The 16,223-nt window shown below is 37.4% G+C and overlaps 1 protein-coding gene across 1 annotated transcript; it reads right to left on the bottom strand.

The window, feature by feature from the left end:
- Positions 1–1,538: 1,538 nt before the first annotated feature.
- LOC106882110 (peroxiredoxin-5, mitochondrial) lies at positions 1,539–9,436 on the bottom strand (the record flags this gene model as incomplete). The annotated part of the gene is made up of 5 exons (XM_014932670.2): positions 1,539–2,208; positions 6,096–6,190; positions 6,989–7,078; positions 8,146–8,187; positions 9,233–9,436. Coding segments are annotated over 5 exons (540 nt in total), but the record flags the coding sequence as incomplete, so codon positions are not given.
- Between the last annotated feature and the right edge of the window lie 6,787 nt (positions 9,437–16,223).

The following is a 16,223-nucleotide window of genomic DNA, read 5'->3' as shown; positions in this document are numbered from 1 at the left end:
TATATACATATATATATATACATATATGCATGCCTATATACATATATAAATACATTCCTGGCACTTGTAAAGACATTCGAGCGAGATCTTTGCCAGTGCCGCTGGACTGGCTCCTGTGCAGATAGCACGTACAATACACCATTTTGAGCATGGCCATTGCCAGTACCGCCTGACTTTTGGTTTTAATTGCTATAGCCATCTATATTATAATGTATTTAATATACATTAATATGTTATTATATCTTATTGTATGTGTGTGTGTAGGAGTGGCTGTGTGGTAAGTAGCTTGCTTACCAACCACATGATTCCGGGTTCATTCCCACTACGTGGCACCTTGGGCAAGTGTCTTCTACTATAGTCTCAGGCCAACCAAAGCCTTGGGAGTGGATTTGGTAGACGGAAACTGAAACAAGCCCATCGTATATATATATGTATATGTATATATATGTGTGTGTGTTTACATCCCCGTAACCTAGCGGTTCAGCAAAAGAGACTGATAGAATAAGTACTCTGCATCCAAAGAATAAGTCCTGGGGTTGATTTGCTCAACTAAAGGCGGTGCTCCAGCATTGCCACAGTCAAAATGACTGAAGCAAGTAAAAGAGTATATATATATATATATATACGACGGGCTTCTTTCAGTTTCTGTCTACCAAATCCACTCACAAGACTTTGGTCAGCCCAAGAAGACACTTGCCCAAGGTGCGAAGCAGTAGGACTGAACTCAAAACCATGTGGTTGGGAAGCAAGCTTCTTATCATATACCCATGACTGTGCCTATAGGTTGGATGGTTTGACCAGAGCTGTAAGTATGTATATATATATATATATATCATCATCATCGTCATTTAACGTCCGCTTTCCATGCTAGCATGGGTTGGACGATTTGACTGAGGACTGGTGAAACCAGATGGCAACACCAGGCTCCAATCTAATTTGGCAGAGTTTCTACAGCTGGATGCCCTTCCTAATGCCAACCACTCAGAGAGTGTAGTAGGTGCTTTTACGTGCCACCGGCACGAAGGCCAGTCAGGCAGTACTGGCAACGGCCACGCTCAAAATGGTGTATTTTATGTGCCACCCGCACAAGAGCCAGTCCAGGGGCACTGGCAACGATCTCTCTCGAAAGTCCTTACACATGCCGCGGGCACAAGTGCTAGAAAGGCGACGCTGGGCACAGGTGCCTTCACGATTTCGCTTTCGCTTGCCCCAATAACTCTTAGCAAGCTGAGTTTCGTGTCCAATGAAGGAGACGACGTTGGCACGGGTGCCAGTCGTCGATATATACTTACACACGCATATATCTATAACATCATAAGAATTTTTATAAAATTTAAGAGAATGTGAAATGGTAAAGCTCAAAGCAGACCAATGAGAGAAAAAGAAATATTGTAAGATGATGATAGAGGGGCGAGTATGGGAGAACCAGAATAAGAGTGAGGGGATGATGGAGTAGGGAGCATTAGAAGTAATATATAAGTGTAAGAATAATTAATATACTGGGTCCAGATACTTCAGAGAAAGAGAGAACAATACAGTTGTAGAGTAACAATTTTATTGCAGGGAATTGAACATTCCAATACCCATAATATACAATATACATAGAAATTTGCGTGTGTGTATACATATACACACACAAATGCACAAACACACAGTTACATATTATCTCTCTCTCACACACACACACTAATATCATAATTAGTCACTGCAAACATTATTTACTCCTGCCCTTCTGTAAGCGCCATGTATACTGCTGAAATTGTCTTTCCATTCAGAAAATAACTCACTGTATAAATGTTCAGTCCAGCAAGGTGGCACTAGAAATCTGGTTTTATTTGGAAACATCCACAAGAGAAGAAATTTCATGAAATCTTCATCCATAGTAGAATAAGATGTTTTCACAAGTCTTTCTTGAGAAACTATTTTTAAATAGTTTAATATTTAATAATTAGTGTTGTTGTTTGGTTTAGTAGGGTTTGTGTTTTGAATACCTGAGATTCAAAGCATTCACTTTTAGTGAAGCAGTTTTCAGGAGATGCTGAGGTTGCCATATTTTGACAATGATGGAATATGATTCAATGAATAATGAGGTTGGAATTTCAATGAGGAGATTTCATATTCTTTATACAAAGTAAACATGCTAATCCAGTGTGATCTGGTTCTAAATTGATACTTTGTACAATGCTGTTTTCTAAGACAATGGAATAACTGCAAAAGAGAATGAGAAAAGAGAAATCATAGATTGATTATTATGTACACAATTACTATTACTACTACTACTACTGCCACTGCTGCTACTACTACTACTACTGCTACTGTCACTACTACTATAACTACTACTACTGCCACTGCTGCTGCTACTACTAATACTACTGCCACTGCTGCTGCTGCTACTACTACTGATACTACAACTACTACTACTGCCACTGCTGCTGCTACTACTACTAATACTACTACTGCCACTGCTGCTACTGCTACTACTACTACTACTACATACAGTATTTTAAACAGAGCTAGAATAAGAATAGAGTGAAGAAAATTCAAGGAGCTTTTACCTGTTGGCAACCAAAGGTTTGATGGAGATTGTATCATGCATGTATATGAACAGCAATTCTACATGGTAGTGAGATGTAGGCCTTGAATGCAGAGCACATGTGAAGCCTAGAGAGGAATGAGGCTAGTATGCTCTGCTGGATGTGCAATGTGAGTGTGCATGTGCAACAAAGTGTGTTGATAGAAAAGTTAGGCATAAGAAGAATGAATTGATGTAGTGTGCAAGAAAGAAAACTGCACTGGTTTGGTCATGTTCTGCAGATAGATGGAGACAGCTGCATAAAGAAGTGCCAATCACCCAAAGTGGATGGAACTTGTGGAAGAGGGAGACCCAGGAAGGCATGGGACAAAGCACTGAAGGACAACCTCAGGACACTGAGCTTTATGGAGATGACATGGACCGAAATACCTAGCGTCTTGCTCCACTCAAGAAGACCCATCTTCCACTGCAGAATTGTTAATGCTCCCCAACCCCTGCTGAAGTGGACTGGCCAGTAACATCTCTGTGCTGGTGTCATGTAAAAAGCATCTGTGCTGGCACCATGTAAAAAGCTTCCATGCGAGCACTTCTGCTCATGCAAAATAAAAAGCACCCAGCATATTCTGTAAAGCGGCTGCCATTAGGAAGGGGATTCAGCCATAGAAATCAAGCAAAATCAGGCTGGAATCTGGTGCAGCTCTCCAGCTTGCAGGCTCCGGTTAAACCGTCCAACTCATGCAAGCATAGAAAACAGATGTTAAATGATGATGATGATGATGATGATGATGATGTATTTTAAATAGGGTAACATTTTAAACCTTATTTCACTGCATGAAGTCCTTTAGAGAATTAGGTATCATAGATCATACTAGGTCATATTAATCAACTTCTGACTCTGAAATGAAAGTGATTCCAAAACCAATTCCAGAGAAGATATTTGAGCATAAAAAATACTGGCAGTTTTGTCAGTGTGAGCAATGGCCTTATAAATGAATAGTGGACTGACACAGTCAGTTGGGTCGGTCCGCGAAGGTACACCATTCGGACCAGTACTGTAGAGACGACAAAATATATTGTCATCATGGGACATATCAGAGGTGAGAAGGGTTTGGACAATATTGCAACTGGGACATTTCATGAAAACAAATTTGAAGGCACAGGCATGGCTATGTGGTTAAGAAGCACTTGTTTCCCAACCATATGGTCCACTGTGTGGCACCTTAAACAAATGTCTTCTATTATACGGATCTATATTTAAGAGATGAGGAATTATGTACATTATTTACATTTGATGGATATTTGTCCTCATCTTGTTTGTTGTTAAGGTAACGTTTTGGCTGATATACCCTCCAGCCTTCATCAAGTGTCTTGGGGAAATTTCAAACCCCTGGGTTCCCATTCCTAAGGTATTTATCGTCATCATTGTTGTCATTATTATTATTATTATTATTATTATTATTATTATTCAAGTCACTGCCTGGAATCGAACTCGGAATCTTGGGGTGACCTGAACGATGCCAACACTGACGACATTGGAAAATACCTTTGGAATGAGAACACAGGTTCAAAATTTCTCCAAGACACCTGATGAAGACTGGAGGGTATATCAGCTAAAACGTGTTAACAACAAACAAGATGAGGACAAATATCTGTCAAATGTAAATAATGTCTTCTATTATAGTCTTGGGGCTATCAAAGCCTTGTGAGTGGACTAGGAAGAAGGAAACTAAAAAAGCCCATCGTGAATATATATATATATATATATATACATGTGTATATGTATGTATGTTCTCTTCTGTTTTTACTTATTTAAATTCTTTCTCTGAGGAAGGAGCTGGTTTATAACGAAGATACAAAGCTCCACCATTGGAATGTAGATAACAAAAACAAATCTTAAACTTGAGAAAAGTTTTGCAAATTTTTACCATTCCACTTATAGATTGTATTTGTAACATGTGAATTAGTTGGTTGATTTCTTTCACTGGAAACCCTAGCTTATCCAGATTGTCATGTAGGCATTTACTCACAAAACCAAGAGCAACAATTATTGTTGGTATAAATCATCATCATCATTTAACATTTGTTGTCAGTGTTGGCATGAGTTGGACAGTTTGACCAGGGCTGGCAAGCTGGAAGGCTGCACAAGATTCCGATCTGTTTTGGCATGGTTTCTACAGGTGAATGCCCTTCCTAATGCTAACCACTCAGAGTGCAATGAGTGCTTTTATGTGCCACCAGCACGGGTGCTTTTTGCATGACATCAGTATCTGCCATGATTTGGCTTGATGGGTCTTCTCAAGCACGGCATAATGCCAAACAGACTTGGTCATTGCCTCCGTGAAGCCCAATGCTCAAAGCACAGCATAATACCAAATGGTCTTGGTCCTTGCCTCCCAACACTCAAAAGGCGGTTAGCTGGCAGAAACGTTAGCACGCCGGGCGAAATGCTTAGCGGTATTTCGTCTGCCGCTACGTTCTGAGTTCAAATTCCGCTGAGGTCGACTTTGCCTTTCATCCTTTCGGGGTCGATTAAATAAGTACCAGTTACGCACTGGGGTCGATATAATCGACTTAATCAGTTTGTCCCCTCTGTTTGTAGCCCCTTGTGGGTAATAAAGAAATAACACTCAAAAGGTGCTTTTACATGCCACCAGTGTCTGCCATGAATGCAATTTTAGTTGGCCGGATGGGTCTTCTTCTCAAGCACAACATAATGCCAGAGGTCTGAATGTAAATTTATAATCTGGATATAGAAATTGGAGGTTTCAAGGCAGTTCTCCGTAGTTATTCCCTTTCTCTTTAATTTTCAAAGAGATCTTCACATCAGCTGGCAGCTGTCCTCTATGATGGTACATAATTTTTCTTCTCTGTCCCAAACACTATCCAGTCTGTTAGGTTTACATCTGACAGATGTTTTCATGGGAATGTTCCACCAATATTCCTTGTGTTGATGTAGTCAGTAACAAGTGGATTCCAGGACAGTCATTTTTCTGAATGGCATGGTATTTTGTTTTTACAACATCATGTCACAGAGTGAAGTAGTACCTTGATGACATTTTTGGGTGGTTGCCTAATCACATGTGATATCTTCCATAGAAATATGACATAAACTACAATATTGGTTGTATCTTGGAACTCGGAGGGCTTCATTGCTACTAAATATCTAATCAACAAAAGAGACAATCTCCTATCCTTGTAATGAAAATGCATAGCTTTCAAAGTGTGATGTGATGTAGCAATTATGAACCCAAGAGAGTCTTCAATAGGGAGGAGTTACCTGAGGACTCTGCCTCCATGATCCTCCCAGGTATAATAGGTGGAGAAGATGGTTGGGGGATGTGTGTGTGTGTTTGTGTGTACCTATGTCTAGACATCATATGATGTTGTAAATGGATATCATCATCATACAAACAAGATTGTTTGTTTCCAGTGTTTCACAAAAAATATGTCTAACTATGGAAAATATCATCTTGCTTGGAAACAGGTGAGGGTTGGCAAATGGAAGGGCATTGTCATCATTAACAACAACAATCTCAAATATATATATGAAAATAAAACAAACCGTTTTGATCTGATATTGCCAAGTAATTTTGTACAATCTAATTCCATTCCCAGAGCTTTCGTAAAATCACCTTTTGGATCTGCAAGCATTTTAATCTGAAAGTAGAGAAAATCTTTGAGTAATCACCACATCAATATACTACATACAATATCCACACTCACACATATATTCACATTAACAAAAGAATAAAACAGTCACTTATTCTTGTGGTAGATTCCAAAACTTTTAACAATAATTGAAAAGAAAAGAGTTTTATTAATGGAACATTGTTTGTTTTTTTTAATGTGTATAAAGGTGCTTATATTTAGATGAAGAGAGACTGGTATGTTGTGATATTTGTATCTTTCATAAGGTATTAGCAACATAAATTAAGTAACCTATAAAGTAGATATTTAAACAGGACAAATTTAGCTGTTTTCCTGTAGATTGAAAAAATGACAAACAGCCATAATCGATTTTTGAATGTTATTGGATTCTCCTCACAGATGTCTCTATCAATTTGACCAATCCCAGGAAAACAATCTGTTTATACACTCAACAAATCAAGTAGCTACAGAAAACTGGTGCTACAAATTTGCATACAGTGTTTAACACTTTATTTAAATTCAGGGGCTAGTCAATGGGAATTTGAGGATCAAAACCTATCACAGAGATGACTAAGATGCAGCATAATTCTACATTTTTGCAGTTTGTGATTACATATATAGAATATTGGTTTTAGATTTTGGCACGAGGCCAGTAGTTTTAGGGGAGGGGCCAAATCGATTAAATCAACCCAAGTGGAATTTGAATTCAGAATGTAAAGATAGATGAAATGCTGCTAAGCATTTTGCCCAGTGTGCCAGCTGAATAGTGAAATACAAAAATACATTAAATTCAAGCTTTTTCCTTACCTTTCCTTCTGATTTAGTCTGTCGACACCAAGCAGCCATCACAAATGGATCATTGACAGAAACACAAGCTATTAGATCATATCCTGCTTTCTGCAATAAATACAAAAGTAGTTCTGTTAGAGGCTCAATTTAGTTTACATAAACAATATTGCTGCCTAAGGGGACTTTATTGTACCTGAGACCTATAGAGCCCTAAATACTTAGAAAATTTTGGTGGCCCTATATATATGTAATGCAAAATATAAATAGTAATAAACAAGTTTTTATTTTTCAAAATGAAACAAAACTAAGATGGAAAATAATGCTTATTTTTGTATACTTCTACTTTATTTATATTTGAAAAGTTTTCTACTTTATTTCATTGCAAAGTCTTTGATCAGATCCTCAAAATTAATCTTAAGTAACACATTTGCTTCTACACTTAGTAAAGATAAAGCATCCCAAGTATTATTTAACAAATTTTAAAATGATTTCTTTGGTGTCATAAACCATTTACTATTTCTGTGGAGCTCCCACTTCCTTTGATACCCTAAGCACATGCTTATTTTTCTAAGTGGTTAATTTAGCACTGCTGAGACTAAACACAAAATTTACTTTTCTGAACTCAAGATGTTGCATGTCACACAGGAAATGACAAAGATCTGTGTTAATTGGTAATTCATAGCATTGGAGATGGCTAAAGCACAGAAGACATATCCAATAGTGCAAGACAGGTGTATTAAATGTAATAGAAATGGCAATAGTGATGTAGTTTGAGAGGTATAATATATTTATGCAGGATTAGGAATGAGGGAGTGAGTATTTATATGAATGTGTATGTATCATCCTCCTCATTCTGATTCTCATTATCATAATTATCATAATTTAATATGCCTTTTTCCATGCAGGCATGGGACAGATGGTTTGACAGGATCTGGTAAACTGCAGAGCTGCATTGAGCTCCAGTGTCAGTTTTGGCATAGTCTCTTTGGTTAGATGCCCTTCCTAATACCAACCTCTTTACGTAGTGTATTGGGTTCTTTTTTTGTGTGTCAGTGAAACTAGTGAGGTCATAGAAAAGGGAAAACAAATTCCCTGTAAGTAGATGGGGAGAGGAGAGCATTAGGGATTATGTACGTGTGTATCAGTGCACATGCGCATGCATGCATTTTACTTACTCGAAATGCCTGATAGTGGTTAATATATTCAGGAATATGAGCCTGAAATGATAATAATAATAACAGTAAAAATAGTGACAATATTCTATACTTCGGAAAAACAACAATAACAACAATTGTATTCAATTATAGAGAAGTGTTAATCAAACAATTATTTATTTAACAATCACATGTGTATATAAACAAACTTACATTTATTTATTTGTTTTCTGTATTTTTATCATTTATTGGTATATTTCCTGGCAGATGGAAACATATTGAAGCTAAAATGCAAATATTTTGTAGGTCTGCAGAAAAATCTGAACTCAAACAGCAACACTTGTTTGTGTCAAACCATGAAAGGCGCTTCTACTTGGTTGATCAACATACTAGTAATAACAGTCAAATATTCAAATCAAATCTTAATTAATGAAAGATACAGTGTATAATGTCCTAAATATATTTTTGAATAAAGGTGTTCTTAGTCAAAGTTACTTCTAAATAAATTATTGAGCCAATAATAAAATCTTTACATGGTAGTTCACTCTGCAAGAAACAGCAGGTAAATCTCCCTCAATACACATCTCACCGTATACTAACTTGGATCTATGATAAAAACTTCCTATTTTAAAGTGATCTAAATTAAAACCTTTTATCAAAATTCCATGTTAAGTTATGTTCTGAACACTTAATAATGAAAAAGTTATTTTACTAAATTCCTCGTTATTTTCAAAATTAATTCAAACACAAGCAGTGTATTTCAACAGAAATATTCTAGTCATATAACTTAGTTTCCAGATCTTTCCCTTAGGTTTGCTTTAATTCTTCTGATGTCAATCCACTTGAGACCACCTTTGGTTCCATGATTCAAACATCCTGTTTGAAAGTGATTTAAATTAAAACCTTCCATCAAAAGTCCATGTTAATTTATGTTTCAAACACTAACTAAATAATGACAAAGTTATTTTATTCAATTCTTCATAATTTTCAAAATTAATTCAAATGAGAATTGTATTCTTAACAGAAATATGGTAACAAAAGAGTGAAAGACTTAGAAGAAAACTTTCTGTGAAGTTTAAATAACAATATATTTATTAGAGTTACTTACGTTAGAACAGCCGGGTGTGAATGCTCCAACAACAGAAAATAAAACCCCTTTTTTACTGCGATATAGTTCTGATATATTTACAGATTCAACAGAATTATTTATACGTTCAAATAACATAATTTCTGGAAGCTGAGAACCCACTTGTAGCTGTTGAAAAAGAAAGAGATAAAGAAATAGAAACAAAAAAGCCCCAAAAACCTCAACTCATTATATGAAAAATAGTAAAGAAATAAAGAAAGAAAATAATTTCACAGACTCTTCCTTATGTAGGTAAGTGTCACCCATATAATTAATCAGGTTGTCCACAAGGGAATCATACCCAACGATTGATGTAGTAGCATTATAGTCAACTGCTACAAAGGCAAAGGTAATGTCTTAGACAGAAATAATTACAGAGGCATCAAATTGCTGGACTAGGTGATGAAAGCCACAGAAAGGGCCAGAGCTCAATTAATTAGGAAGAGAGTTAGCATAAAGGAGATGCAGTTTGGATTTGTGCCAGGTAAAAGCACGACTGATGCTATATTCCTAGTAAGGCAACTGCAGGAGAATGTAGCCAAAAATAAACCTCTGTACTTGGCTTTTGTTGACATGGTGAAAGCCTTTGACAGGGTCCTTTGCTCCCTTATTTGGTGGTTAATGTGGAAGGTAGGGATAGATGAGTGATTATTGAAAGCTGTACAAGCCATGTACAGGGATGCTGCCAGTAAGGTGAAGGTTGGCAACGAATATAGCAATGAATTCAATGTACAGGTAGGAGTTCACCAAGGATCATTTCTCAGCCCCTTCTTGTTTATCTTAGTCCTCCAGGCCTTAACAGAGGAGTTCAAGACTGGCCGCCTCTGGGAGCTCCTCTATGCTGATGACCTTGTTCTTATAACTGAATCACTACCTAATCTTGAGAAGTTTCAGGTGTGGAAGCAAGGCCTGGAATCTAAGGGCCTTGGAGTTAATTTTACAAAAAGAGCAAAGTCCTAGTAAGTAGGAAAATGGACAAATCACAAGCCCCTTCAGGGAGATGACCCTGCTCAATATGTAAGAAGTATTTTTTCAGGCTTGTATTTTATATATCTTCAATAGAGAGTAATAATCTGAAGAAGTATGTAACCCTGTCTGTGAACCAAAAATTTGAAGTTAAAAAGTTAGAGGCAGGTACTTAGGTGGTGAATGTTTGTAAAAGGGAAGATGTTAAAAAACAAACAGTTTCAGACATATGCAAGGCCAAGGACAAACACACATTTTCATTGAAATATGATGTTGATACAAATTCCAATCATTATTTGTTGGTGCAAGGATGTGTATGAGAGTTGCAAAAGTTATGAAACTTGTGAAGGCTGTGATGAAGAGTTTTATCCATCAATGATCTTGTGATAAAGTCCATGATGCAGTAACTCAAACTACTGCCATCAAGCTACCTAAGCCCAGAAATCAAACCATTCAGGAAGTGGTTAAATGACTTCAAAAAGTGTGAAGGATTACTGATTTCCAAGAGGATGGAACTGGATTGGTGGCTAAGTGGTCACTGTATCAGAATACCCAAACTTTTAAGAATGAAGTGTTCATAGCTAGTTGTAAATTAACTATAGAGCACTTGTCAGGAAATTAAATAAAAAATACTTGTGTTACATAAATGCTGTTGGCATGCATCTTTTGAAGTTACTGGAAGTGAGGAGGTCAATGTATCAACAGGGTATGAAAGACATGACACTACACTAGCTACTAATGCATGATTACCATTCTAAGAAATCATGATTCACCATAAACATTTTTAATAAACTGATTTTTCTCACATTTCATACCTAAAGTGTATGTATAACTATCAAGAAGGGGTCATTCAAGTTTCTGCCAACAAGGTCAAAGTGCTGATTATTTTGGACAATGCTCAACCAGATAGTCACCAACTTGTCAGTAATGATGGAAAAACAGGGTGCATGTTCTTGCTACCAAATATTACTGCCACAGTTTAACCAATGGATTAAAGTATAATTGTGAGCAGTGACATTTATATCTGCATATACTTTACATGCCAGACTAGCAGATGAACAGAAGGAATGTTTCTGAGTCCCTTCTGCAGACTACCACAACAACAAAGGAAAATGACCTTATTATCATAGCTGGTGACTACAATGGTCATGTTAGGCAAGATGCCAATGAATTTAAGGTTTGTATGTAGGTTTTGGCTTAGGCACTAGAAATGAGGAGGAAACAAAACTCCTGGGCCTACTGGTCTGCAATACTAAATTCAGAAAACCTGCCAGATTGTTGGCAGGTTTCTTGAAATTAGTATTGCCTCGCCTCTCAATTTGGTGGGCCAAACTGAATACACTTTCACCAGAAATAGAGATAGGCAGATGCTTGTGAATACAATATCCCTTCAGGGTGGAGAATGTAGAACACAACATAGGTTAGTGCTTAGCAACTTCAGATGGAAAGACCTAGGGACAAAAACTGATATGGAAAAAGAGGTTATGGAAGCTTAAGGATCCTTCAAATAGCCAGAGAGTTAGAGATATTCTAATTGAAACATTTGATGAGAAGAAGGATGAGATAGAGATGTATAACACAGAGGACAACTGTTTTTACAGGGTAACTACTGAGGATAATAGACTGTATCCGTAGTTGGAGAAAAGTTTCTGCCAGACGAAGGGTGGTGAAACAGGGAAGTTGACAGGGCCACAAAAGAGAAGAGATATGCTTGGAATGAATGGAAAAATAGAGGTAGCAAACAACCATATCAGGTAGCTAAAAGGAAACTGAGTGACAGGTTTATCTAGCAAGAGCAGGGATAGGAAGGAAGAAGTTTGCCAATGTCTTACAGCATGAGTATCACAGATAAGAAGTGTTCTGAATTGCTAGACAGTGTATCAGACAGAATCTAGACATTGTGGGTAAGAAGTGTGTATGGATGGTAATGGTATGCTTGTACCTAGTAATTCCCAAAACTAGATGAATGGAAGTGCTACTATGAAAGATTATTACATATGAAGAATACATGGAAGAAAGGGAGCCTTATCAATGTGAACCCAACAAGGAGACCAGCTATTCTAGTTGTCAGTAGTGTGATAGATGAGGCAATTAAGGATATGACAAGGAAAACCCCTGGTCCATTGAGAATTAAAGCTGAGATGCTTAAAATATCTGATTGAGTAGCATAAGGCCTAGTCACCCATATAGTTAATCAGGTTGTTCAGGAAGGTGTCATCTCTAATGACTGATGTAGTAGCATTATAATCAGCTGTTAACAAGGATAAAGAAGATACTTAGAAGTATCAGATTGCTGGACCAGGTCATGAAAGCTATGACAAGAGTTATAGCCCAATTAATTTAGAAAAAGAATTAGAGTAGATGAGATGCAGTTTGGTTTTATGCTACGTAGAACTACTACTTATGCTATCTTCTTAGTCAGACAGTAGAAGTATTTAGTTAAGAGTAAACCATTATTCTTGGCATTTGTTGACCTGGAGAAAGCCTTTAACAGTGTCCCCTACTCTGTGATATGATGGTCTCTGGGTAAGCCAGGTTGTGGAAGATGTACAAGCCATGTACAGGAGTCCTGCTAGTAAGGTGAAAATTAGAAATGAGTACAGTGACGAATTTAGTGTGCAGGTAAGCATTTACAGTTCTCATCCCCTCCCATTCATCATTGTTTTCCAGGTCATAACAGAAGAATTTAAGGCTAGCTGCTCCTGGGAACTACTAAATGCTGATGATCTCACTCTCATAACAGAATATGTAACAAAATTAGAAAATAAATTCCAGGTGTGAAAGTAAAACCTAAAATGAAAGGATCTTAAAGTTAACTTAGCAAAAATCAAGGTTTTAGTAAGCAGGAAAAGAGACAGAACCCTACAGCCTTCAGGTAAATGGCCCAGCTCAAATGTAGTAAAGGTGTAGACAGAAATTGCATATGGTGTACCTAGTGCAAACTATGGACACACAAGGAGTACAGTGGAATTGTAGAAAGGTTAATGGAGAAATTAGCTATCCTTTGTGAAAGATGCACAGGTGCCATAGAGTCCGATATCAAGTGAGAAATTGATTTTCTCAAATGCCCCAGAGGCTCCCTAGATGTAGTAGATAATTTTGGCTATCTAGGTGACCTAATTAGCAGTAGAGGTAGATGTTCTGAAAGTGTAGTCGTTAGAATAAGAATAGGATAGAGAAAGTTCAGAGAGCTATTGCCATTGTTGGTAACAAAAGATCTTTCGCTCTAAATAAAAGGCAGATTATATGGTGCTTGTGTACATACAGCAATGCTACATGGTAATGAGATATAGGTCCTGAATGCAGAGAATATGCATAAACTAGAGAGGAATGAAGCTAGTATGCTCTGCTGGATGTGCAATGTTAGTCTGCATGTATGACAAAGTGCAAATATACTGAGAGAAAAGTTAGGCATAAGAATAAAAACATGCAGTGTGCAAAAGAGAAGACTGCACTGGTTTGGTCATTTGATGCATATGGATGAGAACAGTTGCATAAAGAAGTGCCAATTGAAGTGGATGGAATTTGTGGAAGAGGGAGACCCAGGAAGACATGGGACAAAGGCTGATCTCAAGAAATTGAGCCTTACAGAGATGACAAAGGACCAAGATGATTGGCATTTTACTGTGCTCAAGAAGACCCATCCATTACAGCTAAAATGATATCCTAAAATTACTGTTATGCTTGTATGTGCAAAATCCTGTTTACCCCTTCTTTCTCTGACACATCAAGCATTCTTCCCACCTTTTCATTCCTCCCTCTATGGTGCCACTCAGCTACTGTAATCACAAGAGTAGAATTGGCTCTTACTACATCCCATCCCCTCCAAAATGATCTCAACTCCCCTTGGAGCTACTTCCATTCAACATCATCCCTGCCTACATTATTTCACTCTTTCATCTCCTTTCTATAACTTCAGCCACTGCTCTGTCTTCTCTGCTATAGCCCATCTAACACCCTCTTTTATCTGCCCTCCCATATCTACCATCATGACTCACCTACTATAGCCCCTTATGTATCGCTGTATCTCCCTCTCCACTGCTCATACACTTGCACATCATTGCACTACATTCTTTTCTATTTTCCTTCCTAAGCCACTCTTACTTTTCCCACTATACCCTTTACATACTGGTATTTCTCATTATCTACACCCCACCTTAGTTCATATCTCACTACATTAACCTCTACATCCACCTGTTTACTCCATCTGTTCACTCTTATGAAAGCATCAACTCTTATCCCCTTTCATAACCTATTGTCTGTATCCTCTGTTATGCTCACCTTCTTGTTCCTTGAGAATTTGTTCTAGCACCCCTCACTAACTTCTCTTTATCTCTTTCAACCATGTAGCTTCTCTATAGCAAGGCACCTGTGCTTGTCCCACTACCATATTTTAGTCTTTCAACACCCTGCCTAAAGCTAAACACCTCCACCTTCCTCTCCCAAATACTTCTTCCTAGTAATGGTGGATTTTTCATTTTCCTTTTTCTCTGTTCTTTTCAGTCATGGAAGTTACACGGTGACCTCACAAGTGCCATTGGCATGAAGAGAGCATCTACTACACTCTGCAAAAAGTGTTAGCATTAGGAAGGGCATCAAACTGCAGAAATCATGCCAAAAATGACACTGAAGTTCAACACAACCTAGTAACTTTCGGATTCCCTGTCAAACTGTCTGAACCATGCCAGCATAGAAAGCAGATGATGATGAAATTTACAAGAGGTTACATTAACAAAGATATCTGGAAGAAATTCTCATGGTGTTAAAAGAAGACAATATAAGGAAAGATGCATGAGGATAAAGAACTCTCAGTAACATTGAGAACTACAATCTCAACAATATTCAATTTAGCAGCTTCATGGAAGGCACTAAAGACAACTACTCTAGTCAGTGCTTGTTGGGGGGGGGGGGGTGATGCCAACTCTTATGTATGATTGAAGTAGAAAATAATTTTGAAGGATTTGAGGCAAGGGATTTTCATTGTTGATTTTAGAGGATTGGCAAAACAAATATCACAGAAGAGAACATTAGATTCTCTCACCTATGCATTCTCTACATTCAACAGTACACATGCTTCTTTTAACCAGAATGACAACCTACTTATGTTTATAGCAGTATAGTCACTGGTGCCAGCTTAAGACAAGGACACACTGGACAACTCATTAGAATGCCAATTTTAATCTATGCTGTAATTTACTGTCAATAAATGATAATGGTAGTCTCTCATAGTCTGAGAAAGACAGTTTTGCAATTCCTTGATGAACAACCTGCACAAATGATTTGTTTATAGCGATCAAAATACATTAGCTCATTCTCTCCATCAAATCGATGTAGCACAGTGTAGCATGTCAGGTGTCAAAGTGATCACAAAGCAAATGTGAGATGAAGTGTTTTGCACTATCAACAAAATGCACTCAAAAACTGCTGCAAGGGATGATAAAAAACTGCTACATGGGATGATAAAAAATGATGCACTAATGAGCAAGAACTGCAATGGTATTAAATTGAGCAAGTTATAGCAGAACTGACTGAGAGAAGAATTGGCCTAGATGAGGTGCTGCTCAGGTTTATTTCAGGGTAGGGTAAAACTGAATCTCTCTTTTAAGGGAGACAACTGCAGGACAAGTGTTTAAGCCAGCGGTGCTGACATTTGTGGTTTAAGCCAGTTAAACTTACATTAGTCAGCCTGGAAAAAGGTCTTTGACAAGGTGATACACTTTAAACAATAATATTGCGGAAAGTTCTTGAAAGTTTTGTTCCTTGACTATTTTAAAACTTTTCCTAACTACAGGGTGCTTAAATGGCCCTATTGAAAGCTATCTGTGAAAATACCCTGCTTAAATACTTTACTTCTAAACTTTCCCACTCCCTTACATATTTTCTCCTTTCTTTTTTCTTTTCTTATATTCCTAATTTCTCTTCACAATTATATTGTCCACTCAAACTGTGCTTTCTAGACATTCTGATTCAATCCTTCATGTGTTAATATGGGCCACCTAACAACAAA

Source organism: Octopus bimaculoides, chromosome 16 (assembly GCF_001194135.2).
Source record: "Octopus bimaculoides isolate UCB-OBI-ISO-001 chromosome 16, ASM119413v2, whole genome shotgun sequence".
NCBI lineage: Eukaryota > Metazoa > Mollusca > Cephalopoda > Octopoda > Octopodidae > Octopus > Octopus bimaculoides.
Note: the sequence above shows the minus strand (reverse complement) of the source record. Positions and strands in the feature narration are given on the sequence as shown.